The sequence below is a fragment of the Myiozetetes cayanensis genome, unplaced genomic scaffold (assembly GCF_022539395.1).
Source record: "Myiozetetes cayanensis isolate MyiCay16 unplaced genomic scaffold, myiCay2020 scf9, whole genome shotgun sequence".
Taxonomy (NCBI): Eukaryota; Metazoa; Chordata; class Aves; order Passeriformes; family Tyrannidae; genus Myiozetetes; species Myiozetetes cayanensis.
Window position 1 is genome coordinate 29,643,909 of NW_026088185.1, and position 13,219 is coordinate 29,657,127.

The following is a 13,219-nucleotide window of genomic DNA, read 5'->3' on the forward strand; positions in this document are numbered from 1 at the left end:
TGAGGTTTTGTAAAGTAGATTTTAAGTATTCCTATTTTTTTTAAACACAAGGAAAACCATCTGGAACAGGCACACATGCAAAGCAGAGCAAAACATCTTCAGCAACACAGCTTAAACACATAACAAATGTATCCTCCATGCTTCTCACCCTAAGCTCCTGCTATTTCTTCCTTGCAGTGCAAGGGCTAAGGAGAACCTGTGATGAGCTGAGGTGGGATATCAGATTCAGAGCCCAAACCCAAGCACTGTGCACAGCTTTATGCTGTCCGTGGTTGAAGTGTGCATATATGCTGCCTGGTAAAAGGGTAAATTTGAATTTTTGCACGGGGACAAGGTGAGATTCTTGTCACTTCCCTTGCAGCAGCTTGCAGATGCCAGGGAGATATCAAAGAGAGGGAAGTTACAGGAGCAGACAGAGCCTGGGTGATGTAAATGCTTGCTTCATTTTGTTCTGGGCTGCTTGTTTCTTTCTTCTATCCTCACTGCACCAGTGTGATGTTACAGGTTTACCACAGGTTGCTGTGTATGAGAACTGCTTGTAAGTTCCACACTATCACTATAACCCTCAAACAGTGTTCACACTCTGGAGGTGGTGCATGAGAGATTGCAGCTGTGCAGTCTAGTGCTGTTTGCAGAGGAAGACTGGTGTGCATGGTGTGCAGGTCACTTGGTATTATCCTTGCTTCTCTTCCTTCTGTACCAGGAATGTCAGCAAGTACTGTAAGAGCTGCTGCTGTCTGCTCTCATTCCACATCCTGGGAAAGTCTGATTCTGCTTTCCAACCTGAAGCCTAGGGAATATATTCTTAAGGACAATTTGGGAAGCCCCCTCTCTTCAGTGAACTATGATTTTTAAAATGGAAGGTGTGGTGTTGGTCTGTTTTCAACAGTACTTTGAAATCACATCTTTGGCTCTATGCACCTATTTGGATGTGGTTTCTCCCTCCAAGTTATGAGTGACAAGGCAAGAGGAAATATCCTGAGGTTGCAGCAGAGGAAGTTGTGAAGCATTGGAACAGGGTGTCTGGGGAAGTGGTGGAGTCACCAGGTATTTAAAAGACATGTAGATGTGTCACTTGGGGATGTGGTTTAGCAGTGCTGGGTTAATGGTTGGACTCAATGATCTTAAAGGTCTTTTTCAACCTAAACAGTTCTATGATTCTATGACTGTGTTCATTCAACAAGGAGGGTATCAGTTTGTTTTACAGTGAAAGCAGCATTCTAGCTCTGAAAGCCTCACATCCTAGCAGTTACTATTATGGCCATTTCTTCACACTATTCCCCTACTTAAAGGCAGACATCTGATTGTAGACAGGTCTTTAAGCCAGCAGGCTGGCATGCAGCAGCTGAAGGTAGCTAATACCAGATCAGATATGGGAAGCAGATAACCAGAGTAACTAACCAGCTGAACAGCAGCTGTAGTGGGTCCTCCAGTGCTGAGGTTTCTAAATCTAAAGCAGATTATCTTTCTAAGGGGGCCACACTAGTCTCACTTTAGGTCTTTGAAAGGTTTCAGTAATAGTATGGCTTGTGGTATGTGATCCCCCTGGCTGGACACACACAGTGCTTATTTTTAGTCTTTGATTATGCATGTCCTGCACGTGCTCTGCTAACAAGAACTGTCCCTAATCACAGATGGTATCTTGCTGCTGTATGCTCAGTTTTAAAATGAGCATGGTTCTCACTTGCACTAAAAAACCTCGTGCAGAAATTCTGCAAAACTGATGCTGCTTATTAAGGCACAATAAACAAATAAAACAAAACTGTCCTAGTGTAACAAATCTCGTTCCTCAAACCTGAGGCACAGTCTGCAAATCCCGCTAGCTTAGTGCCTGAAATTTAGAGCTCAAAAAGAACACCGGGTTTCGTTGTAGATTGTAGCTGTGTTGGCCATCTTGGAGAGACTGGAGGAAATATATTGCATAGAGGTGCTGAAGCAAGTGCAGTCCCCCTAAAGATTTAACTGTAGTTTGATATATCACTTTTTAAGTAAATCCCTGAAGAGCAAGAAACCAATTGCACTGTTAAAAGCCTTGTATTATAAAACCGAAGGAGTGAGAGAACTGTACCTGCACAGGTTAATCTTCAGATCAGGAATTTAAATGGAATCATTAAAATCAACTTACAAATTAGCTTATTAAAATGCAATGCTGCAGATCCAGAAGTTGGTTGATCTGGTGTGTCACTTGCATGAAAAAGTGACTTAAGAAGTAGAGAACAAATTTACAGTATTAAAACCCCATCTTTCTTTGCAGTTCCCCAGACCCTCATCTGGACCTCCTTCTTCCTCAAACTCTGGATCAACAGCACATTTTATTTAGTGAATTAAGCTTGTTTGATCCTGTGCTACATGTGCTGTGTAATATCAGTAGCCCCTTGTAATGAAATGTATGTCTGTACACACTTGTGCCCTCCCACATGCATAGGAGCTCCATAATTGGGCCCTGGCACCACGGGTCACAGCAATGATCGTTTTATTACCTTGATAATGAGATTCTACAAGCTGCTGGCTGTAGTGGGTTTTACTTTTAGTGGTTAAATTCTAGATAATCACACTACTCTACTACTGCCATTAAAGTAATGGTATTGCTTAGAGGGAGGAGGGAAAAAAGACTCAAACAAGTTCTGATATAATTATGTAGACCTGTTTGGAATATCTTTATGTAACTACAGATGCCAGTGATTAAAACTGGCCTTACTGTTACAGCTTTTCAGTTGGTTCTTACATATCCCAGAGGCACATAGTAGGCAGTACAGAAAATAAAAATACAAAGGATTTACATTCCAGCTATATATTCTGTGATAAGATATATATGTGTGTGTACATATATACAGAGACAGAAAGAGACAAAAACTTCAAGTACAAAACCAGTTAATTGGTAAATTTTAAGCCAATTGTACTGAATATCCTATGCATACCAAAAAATGCTTATGCGAAAGATAACTGAAAAATTCCTCACTCTAATTTTCAGCATTCCAGAGTCAGAAGAAATTACTCAGACTGTTGTGTCACATGTTTTAAGGACCAGATGCATACAGAGGCCACCATGTGAAATGCTGTTCTGCACTTACAGGAATTGTTTTCAGTGTTCAGTCGGGATGGTGGCTGGAAGGCCAATGTGTTGGCACAGGTTTTACCTGGAGACACTTCACCAGCCTTTTTTTAGATGCTGTGGGGATTTTGAGCTGGCTTTTCTGTCCCTTTGGGCTTGTATCCATCTGAAAAGCACCATGCTGACTCGCTGACTCCACTTCTGCTCAGGAAAACTGTCCCTTTGCCATGGGAAAGGGTTTGTGGGCATGAAAGTCATGTAAACAAAGCAGGGGTGCAAACCTTATTTCTGCTGGGCAGAAAGGTGAGACTTTAACCTTGCAGTGACTCACAATAAAAACACACATTTTCCCTTGAAGACAAAGCCCTGCAAGCCTGTGTGATGTTCTTTTCCTGCTTCCCTGCCTTCTAATTTTTTTTTTTTTTTTTTTTTTTCCCCACCAGGCAGTAGTTTTGCCTGGCCTAAAGATGTGAAAAGCGGCTAAATTGGGGCGTGGGGGGTGTGGGGGGAGAAGGCATTGAAATACACTGTAACCAGAAAGTGTAAACTGGTGCTTTTATGTTGTCTTTGCTTGATGATGAAATGGCAAAGACAACTAAAAAAACAAGCATGCAGAATCCAGTTTTCCCTCAAGGATGAGTTAAACTGGAGCGGGTGGAATTATACTCAGATGAAACTATCTCAGATCCATGGGGAAACTTAACCTGTCACCTGACCACATATAAATAGTGTTGGGCCGTAGGTTTGCTCGGTGAGTGATTTGGTCAGGTGCCGACCTGGGTTCTGGTGGTGGCAACCTAATAACAGCAGCTTCCTTAAGGGGACAGTGGGAAAGAGTGGTACCTTCCCCATGTTGCAAAAAACCCAACAAAACAAACAAAAAGTCACCTGATTATGAAATCTAGGCTTTTCCCCCAAGCTAGATGCTTTCTATTCAGCAAGAAATAGCAACATTTGGAAACTTTACTGGAAGTCTTAGGCAAGAACTGAAATCCCTCACTATCATCACTGGCCATGTGAGCAATATTTGGAGAATATTACTCACTACAGTTACTTAAGGCTAAACAGGGAGTTCTTGAGATTCTCAGAAGCAGGCTACAGAAGCAATATTGGCTTGTAGAAGGGCTTATGTGCCCCAAAGCTGTTAATTCCCCCTACCCTTTATATTAACTGGTCTAGTAAAAAGTACTTTCTTGTCCCACAGACTGTACCTCATTTGGGGCTGACAGCTGTTTCTCAAAGCAATACTGACACTGAGTGGTTTTACTCAACTGTAGGAAAATGAGGCTATTCCAGGCATGTCCCTGTGTCTGACCTGACTGAGGTAGTCTTCTTGTGTCATCCTGATTGCTTGCTTTAAAATGAGCTTTTGTGAATGGCTGTCCATTGGCTGTTTGATGATTCAGTGGCCAAAACCTAAAGAATTATGCTGATAAAGAGCAAGAATTTAAAGGGATAGAAAGCAACAGGTGGAACACGAAATTAGGACAGAAATCTTCTTTGCCTTGTACCTTGTACACAGTGGGTATGAAGTCAGAAGAGCATTTGATACGTATTTTGTGACTTAGCAAGTGACTTTTTAAGGTGCAAGGCAATGAAGGACTGTGCCCAAAACACTCCTGTGTTTTCATGTTGTGGTCAAGGCTTGCTGATCCCTATGCAAGACTGTCCAAAGATCTTCTTATTGCTAGTAAAACCAGTGGGTTTAGAGCTGTTGGTTTTTTTGCTTAAATGGGAATGTTCAGGTGACAGCAATTTCTAAAAGCTTCACCCTATTATTTGATGTAATGCCAGCTGGAAGGCCTTGGTTTTCTCCATGTAATTTTGTTTGAAGCAGCAGGTCTTTCCAATAATTATCTTCGCTCTATTTCCATCAAATACAGCTCGAAGCTGGCTCAGTAAAACAGAGAACATGCAGCAGTAGCTGTCATCTCAGAGCCAGTAGTGCAGACCAGACGTCTGGTGTTAGGGTTATCTCTCTCTTCAAATGCTTTTATACTGCTGGAAGAGGTGCTTTATTTCTGCAGCTTATAAACACGCACCAGGCAGAGCTTCCATGACCAGAAATTCTGTCTGTATTTGAGAGAACAGGGATACTGGGCTTGCTGTCAGGTTTGGATGCTTTTAGTAAAATCTGCACTCACTAATAACATGGATATTGCTGTTCTTACTTGTCCATAGAGTTCATTGAGGAGAACAAAACCAAGGGGATTGATTGTTCTAAACCTCACTGCCTTGATTGATCCAGACACTCAAGAGGCGAGGTATCTTTGCTGTCATAAACCCAGAAAATCTGTGCAACTTCATATTAAAAAGAAGGCATTGAAATTTATGAGAGCAGCTAGGGAAGCAACTGAGAAGAACTGGTTTGGGGAGCTGCCAGACAGCATCTCAAGTGACTGATCTGACTAACAGGGTCCATCAGTTTCCCATGTATCTTAGTGCTCCTAGCTCAGCTTTCACAGTCATTTTTAAGGCAATAATTGTCCTAGCAAAATCAGCAATATAATTTAACTGCTACTGTCTGAACATGGTCATCCATTTTCTAAAGTCACCAAATTTTATTTTTTATCCACAACACAATTATACCAAAACATACATACATTTAAGAAAAAGAAACACCTTTATAGAAACGTTGACAGTGCTTTGAAATCCTCCATCACAGCTGGGGCCGTCAGACATTGCTGGAGGTCTCCCCACTTGAATATTCCCCCGTCGCGCTGGGCAGAACAAATTTGACGTATCTCCCTTTCTCCCAGCCCCTCCTGATCCTCAGGAGTCTGTGCCGGATGCAGGGCAGGCTGAAGATGACCTTTGCTATGATCACAGTACATGGGACGAGCAGTGTGAGGGTGTAGGTGGGAGGCAGGTAGAATTTGTACTGGTTCTCATCGAAGGCCCTCGACCATCCGTAGGTGAGCGTGTGCAGGGTGCTGACTACCAAGGCAACAAATCCAAGGCTGGACTAAAAGGAACAGAAACACACACCAGTTAGCAGAAGACCTTGTGCCTGGCTATTTTCCTGTATTTTTTACGTAATTTTGTAAGTGTACATAGCGTGGAGAAAGCAATGACTGTTCCTGTGTTTCTTGGACAGAATAAAACATGACTGGAAACCTTTCCTGGATAGCGTGCCAGACTGCATTTTTTTTTTTCTAATCAGAGGTTAAGTGTGATATTAGAAACTCAGCAGGAGTTTCCTGGAAGATGCTGCCAACTCAGCAGAGACGTGGGCTCCTACATCCATGTGAAGCAGCAGCCCCCAGCTCCTGCCGAGCAGATGGGCACAGGCAGCTCCCAAATGCTCCTTCCAAGCTGCAGCTGCCAACTCTTCTTCTTCCCAGTCCGTGGCTGGCGAGAGGGATGAAGCCTCAGCATCGTGGCTCTGGACCCACAGCTGACACTGTTGGAAATCTGTGAAGCTGTAGCTTCGCACAGAGCGAAGACACCGTCAGGTAACTAACTGGTGTCACCTGTAGGAAAATGAGATGGTGGAGGCACAAGTTCTCCTTGTGAGGTGAGCAACAGCCCTGAAGGGTTTAATTCTCTGTCCTAGAGATCTGTGTTGGTTTGTAAGCCTGACCATCAGTCTGTGTGATAGACTAAGCCTTTGAAATGGGGAGCCAAAAGCCCTTTAGCCCCTCAGGCAGGCAGCAAGAACCCAGCCCCTGTTCTGCAGACAAGAATTTCCCCATTTTCAGCTGAGATCATGCTCCCAAGCACCCAGAGAGACAACATTTCTCCTGGATATTTCCAGCTCCCTCTGAGGGTTGCTCTCAAAGAGGGGTTTTAAACTGTGTTTCCCTCATCGGTGGCTTCCTGCCAGCATCAGAGATGGAGGCTCCCAAGCTTTGCTGCTGATGTCCCTAACTTGGAGTAATGAAGCCTTTACAAGCCAAAATATCTGTCTTGTTGCAGCTAGTCAGAGATCAGCAAGAAACAGGGTCTTCCTGACCATATGTCCAGGAAAGAGGGCACAGTAGGGAAATTAAGGGACCGGGACAAAATGGGAGGAAGGATTCATGTTTTCTTCTGAAAAAGGTCTCATCTGGAAAACTACTCAATTCAAGCCTTCCCCTCCTATTTTTGATTGCTGGGAAACTATTTAAAAACACAGACAACTTCTAAAAATGTACCATGTTGTTACCAAAAACCTAAAGCAAGACTCCTCTAAACTTCAGAGCTAATCATTTAAGCAGCTGAGAAGACTGGTCAAGGGAGAGAAGAACAGCTCTAAAATGTGCTACCAGACCTTGCTACTTCATTTTTACATCATCTATCAGGCAGTCATGTGGGTGTCACTGAGTCCTGCCAAGATTTCACCCATATGACCCCTGCCAAAGTAAGGAACTCTTTCTGTGTTACAGCTGAGCATTACTCAAGGCCATGCCAGGAACTGGGAACAGACCTGTGAACTGAACCTCAGCCCTGCATGCAAACCCACATTCTTCCTTTCTTTCAGGGACAGATGTCATTCTTGCCAGAAGCCATGTCCAAGTCTAAACCAAAGTGGCAACAAGCAGCAAACCTGAACAAGGGCAAGACTAGTTGCACTTGGAAAATTAAGGAGTTTGCTGCAGCATGCCATGGTCGCAGTTGAACCTAACAGCAGGACCTGACCCACAGATCATCCATCATTTATTGGTTGAGCTTCTCTCTATCAGGCAAAAAAAACCGCTAAGTGGCAAAAGGTTGGAAGTATCAGCTTGGGACTCATCTGGCAGAGCAGAGATGTAAAGCAGGGCAGGGGAAAGGGGACAGAGTGAAGTCCAAGGGCAGCAGATGTTTTCTACCCTGGGCAGAGGATGTGTTCAAAGTCAGCCCAAGCAGGGCTCTATGCATGGCAGGGGTGTCAGAGCTGGAGATAATAATTGGTTTGTTCCTCTACAGTTTCTCTTTCAACTGTTGATGATACTGGAGGAGAGCAGGAGTGGAAATTAGTAGGACAAAAGGTGAAAAACCATCACAGGCTCTTAGTAACCCACCTTTATGTGTGAATGGCAGGGCACAAGAAACAAAAAGCTAATTGGCAAAAAACAAATGGCTAAGCTGCTGGTGGCTGAAAACAGGGCTGGCAGCTCCTCTGACAACAGCAATGGGCTGATCTCCTTCTAACACAAACGAGGGGCTGACTGGTGAGAGCAGAGGGTGCCTGGGGTGTCCCAATGTTGATGCTGACTAAAGGATCTGTGGTATAGAGCCCCATGGCTGCACCTGCCAGACAAGCTGACAGCTGGGTACAGGTTGGTCTGTAAGTGCATGAGAAACAAAAGTTCTGCTGATTGCAGCTTGCCTCAGTATGTACAGCTCTGCATACATTCAGTATAGTACGATGCAGAGCTTGCTGAGCACCCCATGGGGCTGATTTGCCAGCAGGCTTAGCCCACATACCACACAGAGTTTTGAACCTCTGCTCTCCTTTATCCTCTCTATACAGTTTCTGACTCTGAAACCTTTCTGTTTTGAACAGGCAGAGGTTTCTGTTTCACTGTCACAACATGGGGAATGTGGGGCCAGTGCCCATGTAAGGTGTTAAAGCCCTGTGAAAGATGCTGCATGAAGTTGTTATCTTACTAAGGCAGCCTAATGCAGTGTATATCTCCTATTTACTTGGTGTCTGTGAGCTCCCTGTAATGCATCAGTGAAGGTGATCCAGTCACATGTGGCTCATTTAGAAATGTCTGGGCAGCACCAAAAGCAAACAGCCCCTTCCTGACCCAGATATGTTCCTGACTTCTGCAGCCATGAAGTCATTAGCTCCATGGAAGCGGCTCTGGCCTCTCGCACTTCGTCGACAGGAGGGTTAGAAAAGGTCTGGTTACAGATTCTCTACATCTTGTGCTACATAAACTATGAAAGAAACCAGGTCAATTCAACCTTCAAATTCCAGGAAGACTTTTCAGGATGGGAAGGTAAAGGCAATCATACATATTTTTACTTCTCAACCAATTAGAATTGATTTGTAAATCACTGGGGAACATTAAAAATGTCTCCTATAAGTTGAATTACATGCAAATCATTCCTGCTATCCAGTATCTATATCCTGTTAATCAAAACTAGACACACAGGGAAACTGTATCCAATTCAACTATATTTAATTGAAATTTGTGTATGTGCAGGAGCTACTATGAAAATTAGCTTTTTTCTTTTATAACCTTGGCAACAACACAAACAGGATATTCATCCCATCAGACAACAGCTGTATATTTTAAGACTGTGGCAGTATATCCCATGACACTAATACAGATGTACACACTGGAAAATGTCAGACTTGAGAAGCTCTGGATAAGGAGGAGACTAAAAGTGGCTTCTGAATTTGTCTCACATGTGTCTTTTGGTACAGCCTCTCTCAAACATCATCCATTTAAACTGAGATGGTAACAAATTGATGCATTTTCTGGAAGACATCTGACTGGGGTGTCTGCGCTCTGCATTTCTCCTCTTTCATGCTGTAAAAGTGTTAGCAATCCCAAATATTTGAGAAAGCAGCCTCATGCTTCACTCCTTGTATTTGCATTGTGCCACTGTGCATTAATTCAGGGAGGCTCACACTGAGCTGTGTGAATGTAACCTCTGGAGCCTGCGAGCAGTAGCTGTAGCTGCTCTTTTAATTTCCTCAGGAGCGGCATCACCAACCTATTGAGGAGTAAAGAATTTAAAACAACCCTCATTAAAAAAATAAATATGGAAGGTAACATGCCAAGAGATCTGTAACCTGCTCTTTTTGGATGATATTTCCACAGTAGGGCACAATACCAGCTGTACCTCTCCTGCATGTGATCAGCTCATGTCGCACTGTCATGCTTTATTCCATGCAGTCAGAAATAGGTGTATCTTTCCACGAACTAAGCCAGCCAGTTCCCATGTGGGGCAGCCAAGAGCTATTTTGGGACTGACCATCATGTATTTGTCTGGTCCCAGTGGTGACATACCCTTAGAAAGACACGGGAAGGGCTCCCAAAGGTCAGGTGCGACAGCCGTGTTGCATTGGTGGGACATGGCAGCGCTACCTGCAGTGACAACATATATATTACATGACACAATGCCAGCACTCTCCAGGACAGCTGCCAGGCTGCCTGGGGAGCCAAAGGGAAATGCAGGGGGTTTCAAAGCCTCCTTCCAAGCTGCAAGAAAATACTTCCCTTCATTTGGGATTCCTGGTATGAGATGCCTAAGTCAGGATCGATTTATCCAATGTCCCAGCAGCTGCAGCCGTCCCCTGAGACATGGTGGTGAGAATTAATATGCTCCCATTGTCCAGTCTGAAGGAGAGGTTTAAAGCCAGGTCCCTCTTCTCCTCGAGGGATGATCTCTTGGGGTCAAGGTCTCCTGGTGCAGCTCTTCTACTCAGTGTAAATAATTGCTGGCTAGCCCACAGCAAGAGAGGAAAAAAGACAAACTGACTTGCCCATTTGTTGATGGGGGGGCAGAGGAGCAGACTTCAAACTCCTGCTCCAATGAATATTGAATTATTTATGTACTACTGAAGAGCTTCAACAGAGCTTAGCAGAGGCTGGATGATAAGATATTCACCTCTGCATCCCTGAACCCTGCCCTCCCCTTTGGAAGGGTTAGGTGTGCACCAGTGTGGAGCACAGGGAGGCTCTGCAGGGGACGTGCAGGGGTCCTAGGGGGGCTCATGCGTGTTAGGGTGCCACGTGGGTCACTGCAATGGGACATGAAGCCTGGTGCATGCTAAGCAGCAGTGGTGTGGGAGGCACAAGTAACAAGGTGGTTTAGGGATGTGGGATACGGCTGTGACACAGTGAGTGGAATTTGGCCTCAAAATCAACTCTAATGTGCAGGGGATACTTGGAAGGTTCATTCCCTGCTATCCTCATTAGTTAGCCCTAAGCCTGGCTCCAAGCACCTTCCTGAAAAGGCTGCAGCCCCCAAGTTTGGGGTCTGTGAATGTCCCATGGGGTAGACTCAGGTCATTAAGGGAATTTGACTCTCAGGAACTTGGGCATTGCTGCAAGCAGGAAGAAGGCTCCTAACCCATGGATTAACTTTGGAGAAAGAAAAATTACCTCCCTAATTCAGTTTTTAGAATCAGACAGGGACTTTTCATTGACATCATACCCAGTTCTCTGTGCTGCTAGGGCTCCAGCACTTTATAGACCAGTCTAAGCCTTTTTGAACTTGTCTATTGAATACTTAGACCAGTCTAAGCCTTTTTGATCTTGTCTATTGAATACTTGGGTGCATGTAAGCTCTGCCAAAGCTGTCTTTCCCTTGCACTGTCCTCTCAGGCACTTTCCTTTTCAGAAGCTTGTTCTCCCTGAAATGCAAGGGCAGATCTGTGGCCTGCAGCCATCTGCCTGCCTAGTGGACCGCCTGCCTGCCCTCTACAGCCTGGTGCAAACTCCCTAGCAGCAGCCCTGCTGCCTCTGATCCTCATGTGTCATGCCCGTGACACATCGCATTTCCCCTTCTCCCTGAGAGAAGCACCTTCTGCAGACAGGACAAACTCCTGTGTGAGAGCAGCACAGACCCCAGGACATACTACAGCCCCCTGCCCTCTGACCCCTCTTGGTGTCACCTCCTGGACAAGGGGTCCATGGCTCTGGGGTGCACGGGGAGCTGTGGCGTGGCAGGATTTGCTGCTGACACCAGTGCACAGCTTGCAGTGCTGGAGCAGGGATGGGCTGGGACAGCAGGTCAAACCCTGCCCTCCTTGGCCTGTGTGAGGGCCTGACGCTGCAGAATCGCTCTCTGGCATTGGCAAATGTCAACTTTACCTGAATGAAACTGAATTCCCTCCAGTTGAGAGAGTTTGCGATGGATGGAAGTGAAGTGATGGCAAGTAACGACAGCAAGCCCAGGGCAATAATTCCAACAGAGATATAAATCTCCATTCTCCAGACTTCCTCCTCTACCCAGATATTCATCTTCTTCTCCACAGCCTGGCATGACAATGAAGGTTTGTTAAAATGGAGCACTTAGGAATAGAGGAACTGAATTTTATTTGTTTTGGTTTTGGAAGCAGCTTTCCTGGGTGAGCATTGGGTCCTATTCACACCTTCAGCACTATTTGCTTGTTTGGGAGATATGGAAATGCTCCCTTATCCCACCACCATTTGGCCAAATCTAGATTTGATTTGAAGCCTGCTGGGAAGAACTGCTGAATGCTCTCAGCTCCCATCCCTGTAACCACAGCAGCAAGCCCCAAAGTCACATTTGGAAAGATAATTACAATGAAAAGTTAGTTTAAAGCCAAGAAAACAAATACAGATGCTTGAATATGCAGTACTCTCCTAATAACCTTTGTTTTAAGTGCATTTAGGGGGGAAATTGTTCATGCTAATGGAAGGGAAGATGGGTTTTATACTACACGGCAAAGAGGAACATTTAGAACTGTCCTCTTTAGCCCATTAAATGGCTTTAATTTACTAAACAAAGATGTTGCTAGAAAACAGGAGGTAGAGGGGAAATGAACACAGGATGCTTGCCTGAGATTAATGTGCAACTGTGGCAATCGAGAAGGACCTGCTCAAGGCTGGAGCTGAGAGGCTGGGGATGGTGTTTAATGGATGCTCTGAACAGGCACTGCTGCTGAAACCAGCCATCCTGCTCCCCTCTGTCCCCACAGCCCCTTCCCTCCTCCATGTGGGGACAAACATTTGGAATCACTTGTGCAAATACCCCAGTGCAGAAAGCAGACTAGCTGGGGGGTAATTCCTTCATCAGGTTCCCCACTCAGCTGCACAAAGCCTGTGCCATCCCAAGAGGGAATAGGGTGGAGCAGTGAGAAGTCAGGGGAGCAAAAGAGGGAAATCACATTTTCCCATGGCATTGCTGAGCTGAACAGCCTGAAGGTAGCAATTTCACACTGGATAAACACTAATGAGAGTCTCAATGAGGCAATAAAGTCCCCTTCCATTTCCTCCTTCTCTCAGACTATGACCAGTTCCTCACCACTATTTTGTTAAGCTCCTGGAGGCACACTGTGATAAAGGACACAAAACCTGCCCCAGGTTATGACTCGATCACTCCAACAGCACATAATGTGAACATCAGTGTGAACAAACAGGGATATCCCAAAATCTGGGGAGAAAAGCCGAGGGAAACTCTGCTCTCTCCACTGCTGGATTTCTCCTCTCCTGGCATTTTTCCTGCCTCTGCCCTAGTCTCAGACAAGCCAGGTGCTGGCAAGGCTGGTTTTAA

The 13,219-nt window shown here is 45.0% G+C and overlaps 1 protein-coding gene across 4 annotated transcripts in view; it reads right to left on the reverse strand.

The window, feature by feature from the left end:
• Positions 1–2,628: 2,628 nt before the first annotated feature.
• The window catches only part of STEAP3 (STEAP3 metalloreductase), a 28,253-nt gene continuing 17,662 nt past the window's right edge, over positions 2,629–13,219 (reverse strand). For 3 of the 4 annotated variants that reach the window (XM_050339838.1, XM_050339837.1, XM_050339839.1), the window contains exons 4-5: positions 11,794–11,958; positions 2,629–6,017 (exon numbers count right to left, since the gene is read on the reverse strand). In XM_050339838.1, coding sequence (XP_050195795.1) covers positions 5,727–6,017; positions 11,794–11,958 — 456 coding nt within the window. In that variant the 3' untranslated portion in view covers positions 2,629–5,726. The remainder of the gene's footprint in view (positions 6,018–11,793; positions 11,959–13,219) is intronic. The other variant, XM_050339841.1, reaches the window with a different exon arrangement.